At 41.5% G+C, this 21,848-nt stretch overlaps 1 protein-coding gene across 1 annotated transcript in view; it reads right to left on the bottom strand.

The window, feature by feature from the left end:
- The window catches only part of LOC110506769 (FERM domain-containing protein 5), a 116,624-nt gene extending 95,573 nt beyond the window's left edge, over positions 1-21,051 (bottom strand). Inside the window, exon 1 of the mRNA XM_036963835.1 lies at positions 20,317-21,051. Coding sequence (XP_036819730.1) covers positions 20,317-20,418 — 102 coding nt within the window. The 5' untranslated portion in view covers positions 20,419-21,051. The remainder of the gene's footprint in view (positions 1-20,316) is intronic.
- Positions 21,052-21,848: the final 797 nt, after the last annotated feature.

Raw genomic sequence — 21,848 nt, 5'->3', positions numbered from 1 at the left:
TTCCTTTAAACAAATCATTCCTGAAATTCCCATACCACTGGCATCCCTAAACGAAGTCTCAGTAGTATGAAATATGTTTGCTAGCAGAGGTCAACATTACATAGTTAAACAACACAGGTTTGCTTTTCTAACAGGAGTGACCAATAAATGTTCTGAAAGTTGTGCTCATTTAGTTAGCATGCAAAATTCTGCTCTGCCATGAACTAACATAGGACCGAACCTGACGGTAAAGTCACAAGGCTCCTTAACAGCTTCTACCCAAAATCAAATGGCCACCCGGACTATTTACATTGACCCCCCTTTGCTACTAGTTGTTATTATCTATGCATAGTCACTTTACAAATGACCATAATTAACCTGTACCCCCGCACCGTTTATTTAGTAAATATTTTCTTAACTCCATTTCTTGAACTACATTGTTGGTTAAAGGGCTTGTTACTAAGCATTTCACTGTAAGGTGTTCATTGTTGGTTAAAGGGCTTGTTACTAAGCATTTCACTGTGAGGTGTTCATTGTTGGTTAAAGGGCTTGTTACTAAGCATTTCACTGTAAGGTGTTCATTGTTGGTTAAAGGGCTTGTTACTAAGCATTTCACTGTAAGGTGTTCATTGTTGGTTAAAGGGCTTGTTACTAAGCATTTCACTGTGAGGTGTTCATTGTTGGTTAAAGGGCTTGTTACTAAGCATTTCACTGTAAGGTGTTCATTGTTGGTTAAAGGGCTTGTTACTAAGCATTTCACTGTAAGGTGTTCATTGTTGGTTAAAGGGCTTGTTACTAAGCATTTCACTGTAAGGTGTTCATTGTTGGTTAAAGGGCTTGTTACTAAGCATTTCACTGTAAGGTGTTCATTGTTGGTTAAAGGGCTTGTTACTAAGCATTTCACTGTAAGGTGTTCATTGTTGGTTAAAGGGCTTGTTACTAAGCATTTCACTGTAAGGTGTTCATTGTTGGTTAAAGGGCTTGTTACTAAGCATTTCACTGTGAGGTGTTCATTGTTGGTTAAAGGGCTTGTTACTAAGCATTTCACTGTAAGGTGTTCATTGTTGGTTAAAGGGCTTGTTACTAAGCATTTCACTGTAAGGTGTTCATTGTTGGTTAAAGGGCTTGTTACTAAGCATTTCACTGTAAGGTGTTCATTGTTGGTTAAAGGGCTTGTTACTAAGCATTTCACTGTAAGGTGTTCATTGTTGGTTAAAGGGCTTGTTACTAAGCATTTCACTGTAAGGTGTTCATTGTTGGTTAAAGGGCTTGTTAGTAAGCATTTCACTGTAAGGTGTTCATTGTTGGTTAAAGGGCTTGTTAGTAAGCATTTCACTGTAAGGTGTTCATTGTTGGTTAAAGGGCTTGTTACTAAGCATTTCACTGTAAGGTGTTCATTGTTGGTTAAAGGGCTTGTTACTAAGCATTTCACTGTAAGGTGTTCATTGTTGGTTAAAGGGCTTGTTACTAAGCATTTCACTGTAAGGTGTTCATTGTTGGTTAAAGGGCTTGTTACTAAGCATTTCACTGTGAGGTGTTCATTGTTGGTTAAAGGGCTTGTTACTAAGCATTTCACTGTAAGGTGTTCATTGTTGGTTAAAGGGCTTGTTACTAAGCATTTCACTGTAAGGTGTTCATTGTTGGTTAAAGGGCTTGTTACTAAGCATTTCACTGTAAGGTGTTCATTGTTGGTTAAAGGGCTTGTTACTAAGCATTTCACTGTAAGGTGTTCATTGTTGGTTAAAGGGCTTGTTAGTAAGCATTTCACTGTAAGGTGTTCATTGTTGGTTAAAGGGCTTGTTACTAAGCATTTCACTGTAAGGTGTTCATTGTTGGTTAAAGGGCTTGTTACTAAGCATTTCACTGTAAGGTGTTCATTGTTGGTTAAAGGGCTTGTTACTAAGCATTTCACTGTAAGGTGTTCATTGTTGGTTAAAGGGCTTGTTACTAAGCATTTCACTGTAAGGTGTTCATTGTTGGTTAAAGGGCTTGTTACTAAGCATTTCACTGTAAGGTGTTCATTGTAATACCTGTTGTATTTGGCACATTTGACAAATAACATGTGATTTGATTTGATAGTATTTGAAGTATCTCAAACCTTTGTGTGAATCTTCCACTGACATCAATCCATGAGGTACAAAGTGTGTTTCTAAAGTTAGGGGACAGCTCTTTAAAGAAACACAATTTTGTTAGAACTACTATAGTTTAATCCATATACTGTACATTTATACATACAACTGAAAAAACGCCAATATGGATGAATATAGCCCAGATAACTTTCTCTCTGACTGAGTCATTCTGCTGCTGTCCAATCACCTGTCTCTGAGCTGAGAGAAGAGAGAAGAGAGAGACAGAGAGGGGGTGTAGAAAAGAGACGAGGAAAGGAGAGGAGAGCTCCCTCAAGCGAAGGCAGACTAACACTGTCTCTTTCATCTCAAATACAGCCCACGAGACAAGAGTCTGAGCGTGTTCTGTGTTGGTAAACTCCCTCTCAACAAGACACTTTAGGATTACAAAGGATCTCCCTCTCTCTCTCTGTTTGTGTAGTCTGTCCACAAGAGATTAAACAGGAAGAGGAATGGGAACTTTGGTTAGCACTTGACGGAAGTGTATCGTGATGTGTGTATGGAAGTGATCTGATGATGGGGGAAGTTATGGCTGGTGAGAGGAGAGGAGAAGGGAGAGGAAAAAGACACAGAGAGAGAGAGAGGCAGAGGAGAGGTTTAATATGCGACACACACTGGCTGAGATAAAAAAGAAAAGGTCAAAATAGAACTGAACCAGGCAGCCAAACAAAACGCGAGGCCTGAGAGAAAAAACAAGATAACAGAAAAAAATGTATGGAGAGTACCGGAAGGGTGCAAAATGGCCAGCCGAAAGACAAATACAAATACCTACAGTGGGGAGAACAAGTATTTGATACACTGCCGATTTTGCAGGTTTTCCTACTTACAAAGTATGTAGAGGTCTGTCATTTTTATCATAGGTACACTTCAACTGTGAGAGACGGAATCTAAAAATCCAGAAAATCACATTGTATGATTTTTAAGTAATTAATTTGCATTTTATTGCATGACAAAAGTATTTGATCACCTACCAACCAGTAAGAATTCCGGCTCTCACAGATCTGCCCTCCTGTTCTCCACTCATTACCTGTATTAACTGCACATGTTTGAACTCGTTACCTGTATAAAAGACACCTGTCCACACACTCAATCAAACAGACTCCAACCTCTCCACAATGGCCAAGACCAGAGAGCTGTGTATGGACATCAGGGATAAAATTGTAGACCCGCACAAGGCTGAGATGGGTTACAGGACAATAGGCAAGCAGCTTGGTGAGAAGGCAACAACTGTTGGCGCAATTATTCGAAAATGGAAGAAGTTCAAGATGACGGTCAATCACCCTCGGTCTGGGGCTCCATGCAAGATCTCACTTCGTGGGGCATCAATGATCATGAGGAAGGTGAGGGATCAGCCCAGAACTACAGTCTCAAAGAAAACCATTAGTAACACTACGTCGTCATGGATTAAAATCCTGCAGCACACGCAAGGTCCCCCTGCTCAAGCCAGCACATGTTTAGGCCCATCTGAAGTTTGCCACTGACCATCTGATGATCCAGAGGAGGAATGGGAGAAGGTCATGTGGTCTGATGAGACAAAAATAGAGCTTTTTGGTCTAAACTCCACTCGCCGTGTTTGGAGGAAGAAGAATGATGAGTACAACCCCAAGAACACCATCCCAACCGTGAAGCACGGAGGTGGAAACATCATTCTTTGGGGATGCTTTTCTACAAAGGGGACAGGACGACTGCACCGTATTGAGGGGAGGTTGGATGTGGCCATGTATCTCGAGATCATGGCCAATAGCCTCCTTCCCTCAGTAAGAACATTGAAGATTGGTCGTGGCTGGGTCTTCCAGCATGACAACGACCTGAAACACACAGCCAGGGCAACTAAGAAGTGGCTCCGTAAGAAGCATCTCAAGGTCCTGGAGTAGCCTAGCCAGTCTCCAGACCTGAACCCAATAGAAAATCTTGGAGGGAGCTGAAAGTCTGTATTGCCCAGCGACAGCCCTGAAACCTGAAGGCTATGGAGAAGGTCTGTATGGAGGAGTGGGCCAAAATCCCTGCTGCAGTGTGTGCAAACCTGGTCAAGAACTACAGGAAACGTATGATCTCTAATTGCAAACAAAGGATTCTGTACCAAATATTAAGTTCTGCTTTTCTGATGTATCAAATACTTATGTCATGCAATAAAATGCCAATTAATTACTTAAAAATCATACAATGTGATTTTCTGGATTTTTGTTTTAGATTTCGTCTCTCACAGTTGAAGTGTACCTATGATAAAAATTACAGACCTCTACATGCTTTGTAAGTAGGAAAATCTGCAAAATCGGCAGTGTATCAAATACTTGTTCTCCCCACTGTATATGTGTTAAATGTCAGAACAGACATTGCTGGCTTACTAATGAATCCCATTTGTGGGAGAATAGAGCAGTTTTGGAGTCAAGAACGAATGCACAGTATATCTATAGTACTTTGTGATGTGTACTGAGTGTAGTAATGTGATGATCACATACATTTTGTCACTTACTGTTGAGGTATAAAAGCCAAAGACAGAATTTGTAACATTAAGACTACCCAAAACAAAGCATTACAACTTTCTATGCCTGCAGTGCTTTTCTTCATTTCAAACTCATGCATTTCCACCCACCTGGGTCAAATACTATTGTCCATGATTCAACAAAAGCACTCAAGCAGTTCAACACGTTTTCCCTAGCTACAGCGCTGTGTAAAAACTTTGATTCAGTGTGCAATTTATTTGAATCCAGATGGCAAACTGACTTTCAGCTATTTCCAGCAGAGCTCTGTTAAATCCCCACACAGAGAGCTGAACAGTTGAAGAGCAGCCTTTTAGCTTCTATTTAGCACTTTCTCTATCTCCCTTTTCCCCCTTTCAACAGCGAGCTTCTCTCTCCCTCTCTCTCTCTCTCTCTCTCCATAGCGAGCTGAACAGAATGCAGAGCAGAGTTTTAGCTTCTTTTCAGGAAACTCCCAGGTGGTTATTGTGCCTTTGCTTCCCTATGGCACTCTCTCGTCACTTCAGTCTAGATTGAGCTAGCAGGAGGCGCTCCAGCTGACAAGGTAGAAACACAATATAAAAGAAGGATGTGAAAATACAGCATGATGACGCTACAGACCAGATGAGACGTTTTTCCTGAAGTCTACCACTCATTATTTTATATAACAACAACAGTGTGGAAACTAAAATGATTGACAGTGGCTTCTAACAATGCTTTAAAGGGATACTTCAGGGAAATGCCCTTTATCTACTTCCCCGGAGTCAGATGAACTTGTAGTTTATATTTGTATGTCTCTGCGTCCAGTATGAAGGAAGTTAGAGGTAGATTCGCAAGTCAAAGCTTACTAGGGTTAGCACAATGACTGGACGTCTATGGTAACAGCTAGCATGCCATAGATGTCCATTAATTGTGCTAACGCTAGTTAGCAATTGCGCTAATGCTACAGTACTTAGCAACATACTTCAAACTGCACGTAGAGATACAAAAGATATCCACGAGTTCATCTGACTCTGGGGGAGTAGATAAAGGACTTCATTGCCAAAATGCGAAGTATCTCTTTAAGCCTATACTTTCTTTAGAGACCTCAGTCGGCTTTAAATCCGAAGTATCTCTTTAAGCCTATACTTTCTTTAGAGACCTCAGTCGGCTTTAAATCCGAAGTATCTCTTTAAGCCTATACTTTCTTTAGAGACCTCAGTCGGCTTTAAATCCGAAGTATCTCTTTAAGCCTATACTTTCTTTAGAGACCTCAGTCGGCTTTAAATCCGAAGTATCTCTTTAAGCCTATACTTTCTTTAGAGACCTCAGTCGGCTTTAAATCTGAAGTATCTCTTTAAGCCTATACTGTCTTTAGAGACCTCAGTCGGCTTTAAATCCGAAGTATCTCTTTAAGCCTGTACTTTCTTTAGAGACCTCAGTCGGCAACGCTGGTGTACCTTGAAGATGGGGGAGACTTTGGAGATACATCCTCTAGGCCAGATCTAAAAGGACATGAAGCCAGTCCATTTTAAAGAACAGCCTCTATCTCTGTGACATTACATACACGTAGCATTTACATCAAGATTTCACAACATTCAGTTATTCCTTGAGGGGAATATAACAGTAGTAGGCTTTGTAACAAAAGTCAAACTAGTAGTAACCAAACATCAACATTCTGGGAGGACATTTATATATATATATATATATAGTTGAAGTCGGAAGTTTACATACACCAAGGTTGGAGTCATTAAAACTAGTTTCAGCCACTCCTCAAATTACTTGTTAACAAACTATAGTTTTGGCAAATCGGTTAGGACATCTACTTTGTGCAAGACACAAGTAATTATTCCAACAATTGTTTACAGACAGATTATTTCACCTATAATTCACTGTTTCACAATTCCAGTGGGTCATGCCTTTAAATAGCTTGGAAAATTCCCGAAAACGATGTCATAGCTTTCGAAGATTCTGATAAGCTAAATGATAATTTGAGTCAATTGGAGGTGTACCTGTGGATGTATTTCAAGGCCTACCTTCAAACTCAGTGCCTCTTTGCTTGACATCATGGGAAAATAAAAAAGAATCAGCCAAGCCCTCAGAAAATAAATTGAAGACCTCCAAAAGTCTGGCTCAACCTTGGGAGCAATTTCCAAATGCCTGAAGGTACCACGTTCATCTGTACAAACAATAGTATGCAAGTATAAACACCATGGGACCACGCAGCCATCATACCACTCAGGAAGGAGACGCCATCTGTCTCCTAGAGATGAACGTACTTTGGTGCGAAAAGTGCAAATCAATCCCAGAACAACAGCAAAGGACCTTGTGAAGATGCTGGAGGAAACAGGTACAAAAGTATCCACAGTAAAACGAGTCCTATATCGACATAAACTGAAAGGCCTCTCAGCAAGGAACAAGCCACTGCTCCAAAACCGCCATAAAAAAGCCAGACTACGGTTTGCAACTGCACATGGGGACAAAGATCATACTTTTTGGAGAAATGTCTCTGGTCTGTCTCTGGTCTGATGAAACAAAAATAGAACTGTTTGGCCATAATGACCATCGTTATATTTGGAGGAAAAAGGGGGAGGCTTGCAAACCGAAGAACACCATCCCAATCGTGAAGCACGGGGTGTCAGCATCATGTTGTGGGGGTGCTTTGCTGCAGGAGGGACTGGTGCACTTCACAAAATAGATGGCATCATGAGGATGGAAAATTATGTGGATGGAAAATTATGGATATATTGAAGCAACATGTCAAGACATCAGTCAGGAAGTTAAAGCTTGGTCGCAAATGGGTCTTCCAAATGAACAATGACCCCAAGCATACTTCCAAAGTTGTGGCAAAATGGCTTAAGGACAACAAAACCAAGGTATTGGAGTGGCCATCACAAAGCCCTGACCTCAATCCTATAATAAATTTGTGGGCAGAAGTGAAAAAGTGTGTGCGTGCAAGGAGGCCTACAAAGCTCTGTCAGGAGGATTGGGCCAAAATTCAACTTATTGTGGGAAGCTTGTGGAAAGCTACCCGAAACATTTGACCCAAGTTAAACAATTTATAGGCAATGCTACCAAATACTACTTCAACTGTATATATTGCTGAGGGTATTTGTCAGGCAGGGAGGCTATGCTATTGGCTGCTGAGCAGATGTTGGCCCTAGCAGAGTGTCTGAATCTCAGCACAGCCCTAGTCCCCATTACAATGCAGCCAGGCAGTCAGCCAGGCAGCCAGCCAGGCAGCCAGCCAGGCAGGCACAAGATCCCCAAGAGACAAGAGAGGACAACAACAATATCAACACAAATACACACACAGATACGCTCTTAGGCACACAACATTAATTGGTGAGGAAAAGGAGAATGTGGTTCCCTTATTTCCCATAACATTAACATAACTATATCACACGTCTGTGCTTATAGTAACACTATCTCCCATCATCAATAGCAGAGGCACTGTACCACATGTAATTAGCGTGATTGTGTGGAAACACCCTCAGTACATTAGCCTATATCCTACATATTCAACTGGCGGATCGCGGACCGGATTCGGACCCAGAACGGGGTCAACATGGACCATAGCCCCCCTCCCCCAAAAATAGAATAATTAGACTTATTTTTTACTCGTCGGGCTTCGACCCTTGGTACCATAAACACACAAGACATGGATGATACATAGATTTGCAGGAAATTAGCTTTAAAACTGCAAATTGTCTATCCGCCAACAAGAGGGGTGTGAACAGTTTGAGGTCGCATGGGTTGCGAGGTGGGGGTTTGTTTCTACGCTGAAAAATTACATTATCCAACTGGACCTGGGACTGCCACCTAGGAAATGTGTGTAACCGGGCCTTCTCAAATAGTACTTGAGTACCCCTGGCCTCTATCACGCCGCACTATCCCCCATGCCTTAGTCTACATGCAGCCTGTGTGTTTTTCACCTCCCCCACCAGTAGCTTAGGCCCTAAGCCCTGATAGGCTGTGGAGAGGACAGTCAGAGGAGAGACCCGTGGGATATTGGGTTGTTGGGTATCCTCCAGAGTCCTGGGCTGCATCCCAAATACCTCTCTATTCCCTATGTTTTGACCTGGGCCCGTAGGGAATAGAGTGCTATTTGGGATTCACACCAGACTAACCTGGCCAGCCTTCCACACTGACTACAGGACACAGACATGCATCCTATACAGGGATGCCAAGAGGAAGGGGCCAGTGCCAGTCAACATTGGCATAATCAGTACAGCTAACATGTACAGGCCGTCTTCTCTCTCTCATTCTCCCCCCTCTCTCTCTCTATTATAGCCCCCTCTCCATCCCTCAATCTGTATCTTTCCTCTCTCTCTCCCTCCTTATGCTGTATTCAACTTCCTATAGCACCAAGCCCACTGAGAGGATGAGATGATAGTAAGATGATAGTAATGTGCAGAGCTAATGTGCAGAGCGTGCACCTCTATAGGGCATCACAGCAATCATACTGATCCTCTCTCTCTTTCCTTTACAGGACGAAACACATAATTCCGTTGTAGCTCAGTTGGTGGAGCATTACGCTTGTAACGCCAGGGTAGTGGGAGTGATTCCCGGGACCACCCATATTTAAAATGTATGCATGCATGACTAAGTCACTTTGGATAAAAGTGTTTTATAAATGGCATCTATTATTATATATTTATTATCATTCAGAGTGACTGAACACACGCAAACACCCTTGGACACACACACACAAACATCCAGAGAAACACACAGATACACAAATAACCACACACACACACACAAACATCCAGAGAAACACACAGATACACAAATAACCACACACACACACACCACACATATACAGGTACGGTGCTGCACACACACAAGTACGCACAAATACACACCATAACAAGTATGAGCACCTCAGTAACAACATCATTAATATGCAGATTGAATATCAAAAGGAAGAGAAGACTTAATGGGATTCCATGAATTGCAGCAAACTGCAACAAAACAATGTTCAAGTTCACTGCTTTTGACACAATCATCTGTCTGAACAGAATCCCCCTCCCTCCCTCCCATTTCAAAGATGATGTCCTCTACAGCAGGAGAACTGCAGCACTCTTAAATAAGCGTTGTCACTCCTTTCAAGTTCATCATGAAAGAAGAAGAATAGCATACTCTATGTCTGAGCCAGAGTAGTGAGTGGAGCGGAGCTGGCACGAGGAGCGGAGCTGGAGCGGAGCTGGCACGAGGAGCGGAGCTGGCGTGAGGAGCGGAGCTGGAGCAGAGATGGAGCGGAGCTGGAGCAGAGATGGAGCGGAGCTGGAGCGAGGAGCGGAGCTGGAGCGAGGAGCGGAGCTGGAGCGAGGAGCGGAGCTGGAGCGAGGAGCGGAGCTGGAGCGGAGCTGGCGCGAGGAGCGGAGCTGGCGCGAGGAGCGGAGCTGGCGTGAGGAGCGGAGCTGGCGCGAGGAGCGGAGCTGGCGCGGAGCGTGCCCAATTTGACTGGAGCGTGGAGCGAGATTCCCAAATGCTCCAATTTTTCTCCAGTAGCGCTCACTTCGATCTCAGGACATGCCCGGCCCAGCATGCATTTGTAGTGTACATGTGTGCTGCTATAGCCCCTTGATTTAGCTACTGTCATGGAGTTCGCTAAATATTTTCAAGGTGTCAAGGTGACTTACAAAGATGAGGACCAAGAGCAAGAGAGTGTCCATAGTAGTGTCCATAGTAGTGTCCATAACTAAAGAATCATTGTGGAATCTGAAAAGCATGATGGTGTACTTTACTAACTACATTGCACATGCTAAAAAAGGCAACGAGGTGGATAGATAACTACGTGTGTCATTGTGGCAAAGTATTTATAAACAAAAAATCTGATCTCTTAAACGTTTCATTCATGTTTGTTCTATTATCTATAGAATTTGGCCCAATAGACCTGGCATATTCCCACGTTCAAGGAGCTTTCCGTTTTGATTGGGTTATTTTGCCTAAAAACGTTTAGGTCTACCTATAGAATCATTTTAAAAAACAACTCTGCATCTTTGCCCAGCCTGGCATCAGTGGCCAAAAGGGTGTTTAGCATCTCCAGTGGCTCTGCAAGTGTGGAGAGGATATTTTGCGATGCTGGCCTGCTCTCCAGGCACCATCGTGTGAGCCTGAAGGCACAGACTGGCCAAACTCGTGTTTCTGAAAAATGAATTCTAAAAAGGAATTCAAAAGGCGCTAATAAGTCATATTTCATTTAATTTGTATATAATTCTAAGTAAGTCATAGCCTATATGCACAATTTATAGACTACACAGACTTAATAACAAAAAATGTTGTTTAAATGCTGAGCACTCGCAAATGTTTCACAATGTATTTCTTTGTAGGCTATAGCCTTAAAATAATTGAAATACTATAGCCTAAATAATTAATTTGCATTCCTTCCCTGGCTCCCTGTCTGGCTCCTGACCTATTTAGAGTGTTTATATGCTATTTACTATGACATGTAGCCTATTTGAAATTATGAGCGCTTCTTACATTCACCTTTCATACATTTAATTTAAATCCATATGGTTTGGTTTCAATACTTCAGAACCAATTGGTAGGTCCAGATAGTTACAAAATAGATTGGTGTTGGTTAAATTGTGATTTTAATGAATGGAGCGAATTTGGAGCGGCAGTTTTTTTCCTATGAGTGCAGAGCGTTTTTTAGCGGAGCTGTGGGAAAGGATGATGAGCCCTGGATGCTCCATGAGCAATGAGGGGGATTACCAACCGCTCAACTCCGCTCACAGGCTCTGGTCTGCGCCTCAAATGGCACCCTATTCCCTTTATAGTGCACTACCATAGGGTTCTGGTCAAAAGTTATACACTATATAGGGAATATGGTGCCTCTATCATATTCAGAAAACTTGTTTAGGTTCCCCAATGCATAGACAAGCAGCTAGCCTGCACAACGAAAGCATCTTCTCCTCCAGCTATAAACCCATCTTGAGAGGCTGTACTGATGTATTCTCTAGAGGTGCACTGCTACACACGGTGGATTAACACTTGTGGAATTCTGTCTGGTTTGATCTGCCTCTTCAATGCCTTGATCACATGGTGTAGGTTTATAGTCAGTGGTTGCTCTTCCTTCATACAAAAAACTATGACTCAGGCAGTCATCTCTTTGGAATATGGGAAATTCTGACAAAATAACTGACTTAGAAACAGCAGGAAATGCTAACTTGTGGTGTATTCGAGGTTAAAAATGGAATCTAAAGTTTGGAATTTCCACTTAAAATGTCAGACTTAATGAAAAATGTATCAACCCCTACAAAAAAATCTCAATTCATTCTAATCCACATAATAATTCACATTTCCTGTTGCTGCAGGATTATTTCCCAGCTGTAGCAAACTGGCTCAAATGAAGATCCTACATCTGTCTAGGTAGATGATCTGAACTGTCCAGACAAATCAATGAAGAGCTGCCTAGCTGTTGCTCATTGCCAAATGAAGACGAGAAGGGACAGATGAAAGTGATAGATGTCTGAAGGAGAGAGAGAGACATCTAGAAGAAATTCATAACAACATTAGGCCACATTCATTTCTCAGTTTCACAGTTTCACAGACAGACATGCATTGGTTCTGTAATCCAGGAGACAAAACAAACTTCATAATCTCCTGCTTGATTCCCAGTACGACAAAGGCTGAGAATTACTTTTCAGCAATAACATTTAAACGGGTTAATGTAATGTGCAGGGAGCAGGATACACACGAGGCGGTGCATAAAAGCTGGGATATTGGATCATTAAACTGTATTGATTACACTGATAGACCTCCGCTCAACTCTGCATGCACTCCTCAGTCAGATTCATTACTACTGCTCAGTTCAGTTTGCTTTGGTTCACGTGTGAACTTTTTGGCTTGGCACAACTCGACCACCTGTGTGTGGTGTGTATGTGTGTGTGGTGTGCGTTAGAGGTCGACCGATTACTCGGAATGGCCGATTAATTAGGGCCGATTTCAAGTTTTCATAAAAATCGAAAATCTGTATTTTTGGACACCGATTTGGCCAATTTTCTTATTTTTTATTTTTTACACCTTTATTTAACTAGGCAAGTCAGTTAAGAACACATTCTATTTTCAATGACGGCCTAGGAACAGTGGGTTAACTGCCTCGTTCAGGGGCAGAACGACAGATTTTTACCTTGTCAGCTCGGGGAATTCAATCTTGCAACCTTACAGTTAACTAGTCCAACGCTCTAACCACCTGCCTCATTGCACTCCACGAGGAGGCTGCCTGTTACGCGAATGCAGTAAGCCAATATAAGTTGCTAGCTAGCATTAAACGTATCTTATAAAAAACAATCAATCTGCCCCTGAACAAGGCAGTTAACCCACTGTTCCTAGGCCGTCATTGAAAATAAGAATGTGTTCTTAACTGACTTGCCTAGTTAAATAAAGGTAAAATAAATAAAAAATCAATCATAATCACTAGTTAACTACACATGGTTGATGATATTACTAGTTTATCTAGCATGTCCTGCTATATATAATCGATGCGGTGCGTATTGTTGCTCCAATGTGTACCGAACCATAAACATCAATGCCTTTCTTAAAATCAATACACAGAAGTATATATTTTTAAACCTGCATATTTAGCTAAAATAAACCCAGGTTAGCAGGCAATATTAACCAGGGGAAATTGTGTCACTTCTCTTGCACTCATTGCACGCAGAGTCAGTGTATATGCAACAGTTTGGGCCGCATGATTTGCCAGAATTTTACGTAATTATGACATAACATTGAAGGTTGTGCAATGTAACAGGAATATTTAGACTAATGGATGCCACCCGTTAGATAAAATACGGAACGGTTCCGTATTTCACTGAAAGAATAAACGTTTTGTTTTTCGAAATTATAGTTTCCGGATTTGACCATATTAATGACCTAAGGCTCGTATTTCTGTGTGTTATTATATTATAATTAAGTCTATGATTTGATAGAGCAGTCTGACTGAGCGGTGGTAGACAGCAGCAGGCTCGTAAGCATTCATTCAAACAGCACTTTACTGCGTTTGCCAGCAGCTCTTCACAATGCGTAAAAGCACTTTACTTACCCAGTTGCGGCCCACTTCTTGGAGGCAGGCCACTCGATTTCGTCTCTGCGTTATATTGGCATCGAACGTGTCACCCTCCCTAGGAGAGGGGGTGACCTTGATCATTTATTGTTAAAACGAGAGGCTGCCTGGATCTTTAACTCAACGTAGACTTTGATCTGAAGCCATTCTTGTGATTATTGTGACTTTGCCATTGTAATTGTTTGTAAGCTTTTGTAGTCAAATGAATTGATGATCGTATGCTATCCATTTGTTGTTTGTATGCTGTTCTTTGTATGCCATTTTAATATTTGATAATTAACCAATGATATTAGGCCACTCTTAGCCATGATTGCACTGTGTCTTTTGACACTACATAAACGAGTCATCCCGCAGTGTTTGTGATTATACCCTGATGAAGACAGCTTGGCTGTCGAAACGTTGGTAATTTAATTTTTGCATCTGAGCTCCTAGAGTGTACAGCTCTCTTTAATTTTCAAATATCAGACCGTATACTACGGGTATGACAAAACATGTATTTTTACTGCTCTAATTAAGTTGGTAACCAGTAGATAATAGCAATAAGTCACCTCGGGGGTTTGTGATATATGGCCAATATACCACGGCTAAGGGCTGTGTCCTAGAACTCCACATTGCGTTGTGCATAAGAACAGTCCTTACCCGTGGTATATTGGACATATACCACACCCCCTCGTGCCTTATTGCTTAATTATCCTATGCCAAGATATTACATTTTACGTATCTTGTTTACATTATTCTCTATCTAATCTTTCTTGAGGGACGTTATTAATTTAAAGTAATTCATGATAAATCCATCTGTATCTCTTAATTTCTCTGGACAGATTAGGGCATCCTAATACTCCTCCATATAGGATGAATATGTACACAGAGAATATACTCTATACTGAGAGTGACTACAGTGGGAATCTTCATTGCTCCTGTGCTGACTGTGGATCCTACAGGCACTGCTGCAGAGTCCTGAGCTATCCCAGTGACATCATCACTGGGTGAGGAGAGAGGGAGCATGCAGCGGTTGCAAAGTGAGCTAAAATATTATATTTTTGCTTCCTGCCTGCACCACAATGAAATGAAAAATCACTACTAGCAGCAACATGTCTGTTGCTATCGTGGTGTGTGGATCTGTGTTAGCGTCTGTGTGTGTTTGTGTATAAACAGCCCCAAAAACATGTGTGCTGTGATGCCTGCAATCATAGCAGTCTGAGGTAGAGGTGAAACGCTCCATGAAATATTCACTCCTGGCACACATTTGTATTATTTATTGTTGTGGGTCGGCACAGCAACAGTAGAGCCGCTTAAACCCTAAACAGACAGTCAGAGACAGCTCCGTCATCACTGCCTCACTGCCTGTCAGTCCGCTCTGCAGGCAGGCACTCTGTGACTCGAATGTCTGTCTGACAGCGACTAGGTTCATATTCACTAAGCTACAGAGAAAGGTGTTTATCTATCAAGGTTTGTAAGCAACAGAACTGTGCTTATATTCCAGTAAGGCTGAGCATTCTACTTTATAACCAGTAATGTGTGCTCTGGTATGTTCCTGATATTTAATAGGACATGACATGGTATTAATGAGTATTGTCTGGTAATGACTTAGTATAATTCAAAACAACTAGTAACTAATTAACGACCCAAATAAACAAACTATTCATAGGCTATTAGTGTGTAACTGCAATTCTACCATGGACGTAAATACCATATCAAAATATTTCTGTGCTTCTTATCTGACACTCTACAGGTCACCTGGGACTGGTGTGGTTAAAGGTCCACTTCTGGTGCTGCTGGCTAAATATGGAGGTGTAAGGTTTCATGCAATGCCTGCCTGAAGTTGGCACTCAACCAGAGTTGTTTTGTTCTTCCAAACTGCTATGGAGTATACCGTATCTTAACAGCTGTACAGCACTGCCTCCAGGAATGGGTTAGGACACAGCAGCTCACATGCATGCAGCTTAACCAAGTATTAGAGAGATGCATGTTGGGTTTATCAGTTGTCATGGTGAGTAGTTAGTAAAAGTAAAGGAGAAAACTCACCAGACCAATTGTCGGTGTGCACAGTACAGGGCTGCTCCTCCACCGTTCGCTTGCTGTCAGAGCGGTGAGATATAGGGACCACCCACTGTTGCGACTGACCATAATGACCATCATTTTCACCCGTTTCTACATGTAGAATCGCTTTGCACTTGGTTTGCAAATTACATCCACCACTCTGTTCAGAGGTGGTAAGTAGTCTCGCCGGCAGACGCTCGACAATCCTACCGGTCTGTCCACGTCGTAGAAGTAAAAATCAGCACCATTTCAAGCTGTCAGTGATTTTTTTTTAATTGCTGAAAGAGCAGCAATCAAAGGGACAAGCTGAAGCAGTCAGTGTCTGCATCCTAAACGGCACCCTATTCCCTATGAAGTGCACTGCTTTTGACCATAGCCCCATAGAGCCTTGATCAAAAGTAGGGCACTAAATAGGGAATATGGTGACATTTGGATGTATCCAGTGACATCATTAGTATCATGGTTATTACTGTCATGACTGCAAAGCATCCTAATCTGAGAGAGCACCAAAGCCTTGGAGGATTTATCTCACTATTCCTCTACATTCTGGATTAACCATGTTGTTGCAGGGTGCCTTCGAATCAAAGTGACATGCGTTGTGTAGATTCAGCTCTGTGGCGTCAGGACTGGTTCAAATAGTATTTGTGAGCGTTTGCTTGAGTCTGTTTGCCTTTATTGTATGATTAGTTCTACTGCAGCAGGCATATTCAACTAAGCACAGCTGAAGTATTTGAAAGACAACAAATACTATTTGAACTCAGGCCTGGTGGCGTAGAGTAGGCCTGTAGCTAGAGGGACTGATAAACAGAGCTGTGGCTGTCTAAATCACATCGTCCTGCTATTCTAGCTTCTATTAAGCCTGAGCCAGCAGTTAGAAATACATATAAATAGGGGAACAGCAATCCCAGTCTCAGGATTATCATGGGGTGAAATGATCCCACTTGGAACCCTCTCTCTCTCCTGTAATGTTCACTCTAGGTGGAATTTCAGTTTCAGGATTTATTTGGTATTGCATCTAGGAGAGATTATTTTGACTGGGAATGATTGGGGATTAACCCACATGCAGTTTTAAGAAGTCCTTTTGGTAATAACATGTTCATGTACAGTAACAAATGCACTTATGACACTCCAACTTTAACCAAAGTACAATTAATAAAGGCTTTATATAGCATACTTCATAAGCACAACATAAATGCTTCACGAAGAATCTATAAGTGTATGTCATACTCTATAAATGGTGGATAAACATACAGTGCGTTGTGCCACATTTGGCAATTGACCTTACAGTGGGAATGGGAATGTCAGTGTCAACCTTCATAAAGCATGATATACGCTTATAGATTATTTGTGAAGCATTTTTGCAGTGCTTACAAAGCCTTTATGTATGCTATTAAAAACCTTAAAGTCGTACTTCATTTAAAGTGGGACTCAACAATTAAATGTGCTGATATGATCAAAGACGAGTATTGTATAATAATGAAGAAAATGCTTCGATAATTTTAGATCATCTTTGTTTAGATAATCTCTGTTAAATTTCAACGGTCTGCTTGTATTTTGACAATAAGGACATATATGTATGGTATAGGCATGAGAAGAAAGAAAAGCGAACTTGACATCTACAATAGGCTTTTCTATCTGAATGTCGGCTCCAAAAACAAAAACAAAGCTGCCAAGCCCTTTCCTGCAGTCTATGACCAAAAGCACCCTCTTTGGCCTCATGGGTGAAATGTTACTCATATTTTTCCTAATTTAATCATTAAAGATTATTTTTAAAAACCTGACCCGAAATCTGGTGTTTCTAACTCAAACTGTTTTATTATATTTTCATCTTTTGTAATGTATATAAAGTGTAATATTGGGTAGAAAACTCAAAATGTAATACATTTCAACTCTATATCTGACATGGCACAGGTGTCTTATTTTTTTAAGCCCATAACCATGTGTGTGAAGTGTATACTATTGTTTCAAAGTAGATGTGTTTAAGACTTACCAAGAATCTCTCTGTGTGAGCCTGATTTAGCCCACTGCAGTAAAAGTTTAACAAACCCCAACATTACCAGGCAACACGCCAGGCAGTAAACATCATAACTTAACAACGCCCACTTAGACGAAAGCAGCGGAAGTCTATTTCAATAATGCATTTACAAGATAAAATCAGAACTCCATCCAAGTCCTGCATTAGACTTCCAGGGAACGGTGGTGATTTCATTAGTGCACCACAGAATGCAGCATCTTGACTGAGACCTGTAGACTGTGGACGTCCCAAATGGAACCCTACTTTTGACCAGACTTGTCACGCCCTGGTCTTAGTATTTTGTGTTTTCTTTATTATTTTGATCAGGCCAGGGTGTGACATGGGTTGTTTTATGTGGTGTGTTTTGTCTAAGGGTTTGTTGTAGGTAATGGGATAGTGGTTAGTGGGGTTGTCTAGAATAGTCTATGGCTGCCTGGTGTGGTTCTCAATCAGAGGCAGGTGTTTATCGTTGTCTCTGATTGGGAACCATATTTTGGCAGCCATATTCTTTGAGTGTTTCGTGGGTGATTGTTCCTGTCTCTGTGTTAGTTTGCACCAGAATAGGCTGTTTATGGTTTCACGTTTATTGTTTGTATTGTTCGTGTTTATCTTTTTTTATTAAACATGAATCGAAATAACCACGCTGCATTTTGGTCCTCCTCTCCTTTGACGGAAGAAAACCGTAACAAGACTCCTATGAACCCTGGTCCAATATAGTCCCCACATCCCCACTACATAGGGTACCATTTGGGACACAAGCACCAACTCTGTGCCAGTGCCTCAGTCACCCATACTGATGAGGAGGAGAGGACTTCTCTGGATCAATAACGTTCTATGAAAGACAGAGACATATTTAATTCAAGCTCCTGTCTAAAGTCACTAATAAATGTACTTGTTTTTGTTTTAAACTTGTATGAATTCCAGGTGAATTGAAGAGGGTAAAAGTAAGGAATACCAATGTGCCGTTAAGACTAGAAGAGCTTTGGGGAAAATACAGTACATTTCAAGACTTGGCTAGGAGTGATTCCAGTTTCCTTCAGGGTGAGCAAGACCAAACACCATCAGAAGTTAAAATGTTCATCTTACCACAAAGTCAGTGCATCTCAAAATCTTGAGTTCCCTCCTTTTTTAAAACATTTATTTAATTACTGCAGTGGCAAACAGAGTGTTTCTTGGTAGTCTAAAACAAATCTATTTTGAAACACACACAGGCTTACAAAAAAGAAGATACCTGTACCATTTCAGATTATTTTGAGTTTGCCTCCAAATGTTACACATTGTATACATCACAGAAGGCAGAACTATAACAAAACTGTTTAACATATAAAACAGGATTTTCAGATTTTTTTTAACAATGTTGATTAATGAAATTATGACAAATTAATAACATTCCACCCATGAGGCCACTAGATGGCACTTTGGCCATTTGACTGTAATCAGTATCATAAAGGGTTTGAAAATGTCCTGTTGCAAACCACCCTGTAACAATAGAGAGCAGAAGATCCAGAGATGCATTCAGAATAGAACCAGAGAGCACATTATAAGCTGAGTACGGCTGTGAGCAGTGCAGCCCTAAAGCGTTGAGGTACACAGACTAATAATGCCCAAATGCAGTATATAAAGAACTGAAGCTCTCTTTCTCCCATACACTCTCTCACATGTTCTCTTCCAATGTGTCTGTCTGTCTGTCTGTCCGTCCGTCTTTCTAGCTATCCATCTATCCATCTACCTCCCCTTCCCTCTCTCTGTGAGAGAATTGCAGATCATCAACAACAGTCTGAGAGTGATTCAAATGTGACTTGTGACAAGCCTTAAAATGTGTGTCCTGGAGATGTGTTGTGTTTCAATACTTTGTCTCTCTCTTAGAGCAGATGCAAGGGCCTGATCAGGTATGGATCAGCAAAAGGAAAGCCAGGGTCATTACAATACTCAGAAAGTCAGAGGTTCTGATACAAAATGGTCATGTTGATTGATTGCAGATTGATTGCAGATGGCTGATTGATTGACTGACCTCTTCTGACCTCTTCTCTGATAAGGTATCAGCATTTGTTTACAGACTTTACATGGTTGGTGTTAAATCCTGCCATTTCCTTTCAATTCAGTGTTTCAGTCACATTGGAAAGTAGGCTATAGTTTTCCTTTGTTGTCAGATCCCAGAGATGTTGTGGATGGTGAAGGTCTCTACATATTGTCATTACTAATATGATGGTGAGGAGAACTGTCACATCTCTAAGCGTCCAGGTTAGGAGACACTGTTATTGATGCTGATTATCACTCTTTACCTTGGCCAATGCCAGTCTAAGACCAAGACAAACATAGAACATATGAAAAGTGTCATTGATCAATAGATGATCCATAGATGATCAATATTGTATGATGAACGATTCAGGACAGTTGCAGTGCACTGAAGCCATGCTTCCAAAATCCAGCCAGCAGAATGAGATCAAATATCCGATGAGATACATTAGATCTTTACACATTTAATACGCAATGCAGATTACGGTTTTCTCTATTTTCATCAAGCTGTCATGTGATGCGCACAAGTAGCAGATACTCAGGCGAAAGAGACATGACCCACAGTGGGGCAACCAACGGTGACAGCAACAGTATAAATATAATAGGTTCCCTGCTTGCTAAACAGGAACTGACCTGGATCGTGCAGGTGTACTCCGAGTCATCCAGCAGCCTCACGGTACAGTTGTATTCTCGTTCCAGATTCCTGATGCTGCCACTCATGAAACGGCTCAGCATCTTCTTGCTCTATGTCTGTGAATGGGACCACAAAAAACTGCACACAGCATAGATGTAATGTCACATCAAAAACGTCCCTCCTCTTTGGTCCAACACCTGGATAGCAGCAATGTCAATCTACAGCGGTGGTTGAGCATTGTATTTCCGGTAGCCCAGATGTGATATCGCACTGAATGCTCAACGGCTGGGCAATCAAAGAATGTATACTGTATCACTCACTCAGTGTGATAAAATGTTAGCCTGCTGCTGAGGTCCAGTTAAACTGTTATCATACCTCCAATCTCTTCATTGCTCTCTTCAGTCAAATGCTGCTGGGCGGGTCACGGACTAGTCTCTGAATGACGTGTCTGCGCGACAGTCAAAGCCGAGGAAATTGGCTACATTTCTGTGTGAAACCACAGGTTGGTTCTCCGCGGGAGCAATGTGACGAATAGTCATTTCGAATCTCCCACGTTTCCATCAGAATGGAGGGCCATGCCCATCAGCTGAAATAATGCCAGTCAGACTACACCACCAATGATACGAATAGCCAGCAAGGACTGCTCGACCTGTTTCGATGAGCTGCTCAGTTCAAGAGCTGTTTACATTGTATTTCAAATCGCACCGTATGCAAATGAGTGCATGACGCGCTCGAGGAGAGCGGCTGGAAAGGAGGTTGGCGAGCGAGAGGTGTTAATCGTAGACTGTTTCATAATAGAGAGAATGTAATAGTCATATTTTTCTAGATTCAACCTTTGAAAAACCTAGGGAATATGCAATGTCCATAATTGCCAACAGTAACCACTGAGGTAAGGGAAAACAATGATCATGTAACTTATTATAGACTAATATGCCTATAATTGATCTCATCCGGGGAGTCTAATTTATTGCATAGACTAGGCCTACTATTAAGATTGCATAACCAGACAATAGGCTGTTGGCTCCCTCAGGTGGTGTGTAATTTCTAGTGCAGTCTGCTCTTGGTAGTCTTGAGCAGGTGGGCCACTAGACCACTAGGAGAAGCCGCTGGAAATGGTTGACATAACAGTATGTACCTGCCCTACCTGCTTAACCGTTATCTCAGTGTGCGCTTATAATAAGTAGAGGGGTGGATGGGATCGCAGATTCTTTTTAATCAATTGATTATTGGGATTAAGACAGAATAGGCTATCAACACATGTGGAATGCATGTAGCTGTAGGAGATGAATATATTAGGCTAAACAACAGCCCCCTGAGTATTGGGAAGCCCTCTCAATGATATAACTTATCAATTAGGCCTATCATTAATGAAAGACTCATGTTTCAACCAAGTTTTGTTTAACCCGTAAGTGTCTGAACCCTGTCTATGTTCTACTAAGCTATATGGAATTGTTTTAAGAAGGTCATACCAAGGATCATTTTGCTATGTGGTTTTGAATTTTAAGACCCCTTGAAGTATAAAAAATATATA

Source organism: Oncorhynchus mykiss, chromosome 26 (assembly GCF_013265735.2).
Source record: "Oncorhynchus mykiss isolate Arlee chromosome 26, USDA_OmykA_1.1, whole genome shotgun sequence".
Taxonomy (NCBI): Eukaryota; Metazoa; Chordata; class Actinopteri; order Salmoniformes; family Salmonidae; genus Oncorhynchus; species Oncorhynchus mykiss.
The sequence above is the reverse complement of the archived record's forward strand: the minus strand, read 5'-3'. Positions and strand labels throughout refer to the sequence as shown.